General features: G+C 38.5%; 1 protein-coding gene across 11 annotated transcripts in view; it reads left to right on the forward strand.

Annotated features, from left to right (window-relative positions):
* Setx (senataxin) overlaps positions 1 to 5,314 on the forward strand; it is a 56,541-nt gene that overhangs the window by 17,572 nt on the left and 33,655 nt on the right. For all 11 annotated transcript variants that reach the window (XM_031369569.1, XM_031369567.1, XM_031369565.1 and 8 more), the window contains 2 exons: positions 2,014 to 2,233; positions 2,874 to 2,993. In XM_031369569.1, coding sequence (XP_031225429.1) covers positions 2,014 to 2,233; positions 2,874 to 2,993 — 340 coding nt within the window. The remainder of the gene's footprint in view (positions 1 to 2,013; positions 2,234 to 2,873; positions 2,994 to 5,314) is intronic.

Below are 5,314 nucleotides of genomic sequence, written 5' to 3' on the forward strand. Positions count from 1 at the left end.
CCTCTGCCTCCCAAGTGCTGGGATTAAAGGCATGTGCCACCACCGCCCGGCTCATACAAGGTTCTTGAAGATATTTTACACAGTGACTTTTACTAAACAGTATGTAGAAGAGGAGTCAGAGATAATGCAGACATACACAGTTAGCTGATTATTGCTAATGTGGCTGTTAGAAACCTTTGTATAAAAGTGAAACCAAAAATCTGAGTTCGGGTTGGGCATGTAGTTTATGCCTGTTATCCCAATGGTTGGGAGGCTGAAGGAGGGAGATGTCACACATCTGAGTTCCAGACTTCTTAGGTTACAGAGTCAAACCTGATCTCAAGTAGAAAGGGGCAGGGTCTGGGGCGTGGACCAAGTTCAAAGAAAGTGCATATCAATGACTTGGTTTAGATATCCTGAAATGTTAATGCGATTGAGAGAGTAAACAAGCAGAAGATACCACCCTAAGGGCAGAAGCAGATGTGGATTACTTTTAAAAAAAGAAGGCATGCTGTAAATGAATTCAGAGGTGGTGGTAGATGGAAACGACAAGGATATATAGTAAAATTATGAAATTTTCAAACAATAAAAAGTATTAAAGGGGTGCTGGAGAGATGGCTCAGAGGTTAAGAGCACTCTGTTCTTTCAGAGGTCCAGAGGTTGAGAGCACTCTGTTCTTTCAGAGGTCCTGAGTTCAATTCCCAGCAACCACATTGTGGCTCATAGCCATCTATAATGAGATCTGGTGTCCTCAACTGGCCTCCAGGCAGAACACCTGGAGAAATCTTTAAAAAAAATAAAGAAATCTTTAAAAGAAGAAGTCTTTTAAAAAGGCATTTATAGAGCTGGGCAGTGGTGGCGCACGCCTTTAATCCCAGTACTTGGGCGGCAGAGGCAGTTGGATTTCTCTGAGTTGGAGGCCAGCCTGGTCTACAGAGTGAGTTCTAGGACAGCCAGGCTACATGGAGAAACCCTGTCTCCAAACAAACTAACAAAGATAACAAAAAAGAAATCATTTATTTATTTATTTAGGTTTTTTGAGATAGGGTTTCTCTGTGTAGCCCTGAAACTGTCCTGGAACTCACTCTGTAGACCAGGCTGGCCTCGAACTCAGAAATCTGCCTGCCTTTTCCTCCCAAGCACTGACATTAAAGGTGTGCGCCACCACTGCCTGGCTATAAAATTTTTTTTCTTTTTTTAGTATATGTGGGTACACTCCAGAAGAGGGAGTCAGATCTCATTACAGATGGTTGTGAGCCACCATGTGGTTGCTGGGATTTGGACTCAGAACCTTCAGAAGAGCAGTCAGTGCTCTTAACCACTGAGCCATCTCTTCCAGCCCAAAGAAATATTTAAAAGAAAAGTATTAAAGGAACAAGTTCATGCATAAAAACAGGTTTGAGCAAATCTTGTTATCAAACCAGCTGAACTTATCAGCTAAAGAGTAGATTGGCAGGCTGGCGAGATGGCTCAGTGGGTAAGAGCACTGACTGCTCTTCCGAAGTTCCTGAATTCAAATCCCAGCAACCACATGGTGGCTCACAACCACCCGTAATGAGGTCTGACGCCCTGTTCTTGTGTGTCTGAAGACAGCTACAGTGCACTTATTTATAATAGTAAGTAAAGGCTTACAACTATCTGTACAGCTACAGTGTACTCATGTACATAAAATAAAAACTCTTTAAAAAAAGATAGATTGGCTTATAGAAGTCTTAAATGTATTGCTTTTAATAGACATATCTAAAATGTAAGCAAGCACAAAAGATTGATGGAATAAATGGAAAAAATTACCAAATGCTTACAATGATGTTAAATATTAGCGTAGAAGAGGTTCCTGCTAGTCTTTAAATGAATGAAAATGATTGTTTCATAAATGACTTAGTTTGCTTGAAAGAAGGTCTCTATACACTGTAATGTTACCCCTTAGTGGTACCCCTTTGATCAGTCTACTGAAATCTGTAGCTAGAAGATTTCTTTGTTCATTGCTCATTGAATGAATGAACCTACAATGTTATTTATAATACAATTACTTAGGTTCGGCGATGGGCTATTCTGACTGCAAGAACCCTGGGGAAGGTGGACAGAGATGACTATTATGACTTACAGGAAGTTTTAACTTGCCTTTTCAAAGTCATTGAGCTGGGGCTTTTGGAAAGTCCAGACATTTACACATCTTCTGTGCTTGAGAAAGGCAAACTGATCCTTTTGCCTGCACACTTGTATGATACAACCAACTACAAAAACTATTGGCTAGGTGAGTATTCTTTCATGTTCTGAGCACAGAGCAGTCTGAACAATTTCCTCAGTACAAACTTTCATGGTTCCCAGTTCTTGTTCCTTTGCTAAATTAGGGTATTTCACATCTTATTAAATCTTATTTATTCTAGATACCTTCCAGACAGATACATTTTCAAACCCTGGCGAGTAAGTCTTTTGTTTGAAGTAGAAGTGTCAGTGTTCATTATTATTACCTCATTTATTTTAATGGTATAAGTATTTGCATATGGTGAGAGAGATTTGCAAGTCACTATCTCATTAATTCCTGTTCTTTAAAGTTATATGTCATGGTTGATAGCAGTTTTCTTAGTGGTATATGAACTGTATACAATATGTATGAATGTTTGAGGCATCTTAAGTTTGTGAAATTCAAGTTGTGTGGTAGTCATTTTAGAAATTACCTTCTATCAAGGCTACAACCGTTTACCTGTTTTACAGAGAAAGTGTCAAGTACTATTGTTGGGAGGTGGTACTTGAAGTACCTCAGACTTAAATAGCTGCAGGAGAGCTAGAACCTGTTGCTTTGACTTTCTGCCCTCCTTCCCTTTCTCCTAGCTAAAACAACTATTAAGTGTAGTGTTGTTTTATCAGTCTGGTAAACTGGAATAATCTTACAGGTATTTGCATGTTGTTGACTATTCTTGAGGAGCAAGCCATGGATTCACTGTTGCTGGGCTCAGACAAACAAAATGATTTTATGCAATCAATTCTTCACACCATGGAGAGGCAATCGGATGGTAATATGTGTACTTTTACTATGATGGTGTACTTTTAAAAATGTTGGTGTCGTTAGGCAGAGTGGTGCCACATACCTTTAATCCTAGCACTAGAAGACAGAGGCAGGGCCAGATCTCGGACTTCAAGGGCAGCCTGGTCTATAGAACAAGTTCTTGGACAACCAGGGATACACAGAGAAACCCTGTTTTGAAAAACCAGAAAATAAAAAAAAAGTTTGTGTCATTATAAGAATTAGGGTTATAAGAGTGTGGAGAAAAGAACTTCAGGCCTCAGGCCTGCCAAGGAAGTGCTCGAGCTAGCACAGTGTGACCTAGGGATTGAGTTAGGTCATAGATTCAGACTTTAAATTGCAAAGAACCCCTTAGACTTTAATTTAGCTCCTGTCTCTTTGCTAGAGGAAGGGAGTCTAGAGAAGTTAGCTTACTTTTTCATTATGTAAATCAGAGTCTCTGGGAGATCCATTTGCAAAAGCATGTCACTTAACAGTGGGAAGAGCCTTGCCAGTCTTAAAAGTCTACCTTTGCTTACTACTTCATTGATCTCTTTTTTTTTGTTTTTTGGTTTTTTTTAAAGATTTATTTAATGTATATGAGTACACTGTAGCTGTATTCAGACAAACACCAGAAGAGGGCATCTGATCCCATTATAGATGGTTGTGAGCCACCATGTAGTTAGGTGCTAGGAATTGAACTTAGGACCTCTGGAAGAGCAGTCAGTGCTCTTAACTGCTGAACCACCTCTCCAGTCCTTTATTGATCTCTTGATTCTCTGGGGTCCAACATAACCACGAGACTGAAAATTAATTAAAATGAAAAAAAAAATCCAGTTTTTCATTCCCATTAGCTCTAGTTACTACTCAAGGCTCAGTGGGTACTAGATAGTATAAATTCATAACATTTTCATCACCACAAACAGTCTGTTCTAGATGCCTGGAAAATGAAGCTAGGAATATAATTCAGGAAGAAAATGAAGCTAGGAATATAATTCAGGAAGAACATGAAGTTGAAGCCGTTTTGCATTACATTTTAAGACAGTGAAACCGTCTTAAAAAATACCTAGCAGGCCCCCCCACTCCATCCCATTCCCCAAAAGAAAAGGTAGCCTGAAATATATATATTATTTATTAGACTCTAGCCTTTCTTGGGTTGTGAAGCTGATGGTTGTGCTAAACTGATCATAGGAGACCTGAAAAAGGAATGCATCAGTAAAGACTAAGTGTGTCAGAACCTATGAAAACATCCTTCACTTGGCTTCTGGAAAGTTGATTTGTGATATAAAGTCACCTGTTTATTTCTAGATTTATATTGAGATTCTAGACAAAATTGCACTATTTTTTGCTGAGAAGCATTTTCTTGCTAGATTATGTTATTGATAATGGATTTACCAGCATATATTATGAACATTGTTCATTTCTTTCCCTGTGTCTGCACATAGTCTTCAAGTGTAAATCAGTTCTTAAAACTTTTCATAATTGTCTTCATTCACATGACTATTTTCTTATTTGAGGTCTTACTAAATGTAAGGCACGATCAGAGGTTTTAAAGGATACAAAATGCTTAAGGGAAAATACACAAGAGATAAGTCGTTTTAGTTGGGGATGTTAGAGTACTTGCCTACTGTGCCTAAGGCCCTGGGTTCTGCCTCAGCACTGAAGAACAAATACCAACCAAAGTTTGAAAGGTCTGTGAGAAGTGAAGTTGAAGGGTCAAAGGCACCTAACCACTGTGAGCAATAAAGTAAGCTGTACTGTTGGCCTCCACAGAGTACTCTGGGAATGGTAACACAGTATGGAATCTAGTAAAGATGGTTAGGAATTTGATAGGCAGTGCTGATGGAGAAGGCATTCTGGTAATATCTGCAATTTGTTTTTTCTACAAACAGAGATTATGGGTGTATGGAAAATTAAGCTTGGAAACAACAAAATGCTGTTAAGGATCTTGCTGGAGCAGAACTTTTTTAAAGATCCTGGTCTTTATTTAGATAATAAATACCATTTCTTTTCTTTTTTTTTTTTTTTTATAAATACCATTTCTTATTCTTTTACTCTTTCAAGCAATACTTAGAATGAAAGGGAGAGGATAAGGAAGAGAGAGAAAACTTTTGTTGATCATTAGTTTGTTTCTCATTATTATTTTGCAAAAAGATTATAGTTTTTGAAAATTTGTAAGTCAGGTATAATGGCCCATGCCTTTAATCCCTGTGCTTGGGAGACAGAAGCATGTTGAACGTTGTGAGTTCAAGGCTAGCCTGGTTTACAGAGGGACTTCCAAACAGCCAGGGCTACACAGAGAAACCCTGTCTCAGAAAAAAAAAAAAAAAA

Source organism: Mastomys coucha, unplaced genomic scaffold (assembly GCF_008632895.1).
Source record: "Mastomys coucha isolate ucsf_1 unplaced genomic scaffold, UCSF_Mcou_1 pScaffold15, whole genome shotgun sequence".
Taxonomy (NCBI): domain Eukaryota; kingdom Metazoa; phylum Chordata; class Mammalia; order Rodentia; family Muridae; genus Mastomys; species Mastomys coucha.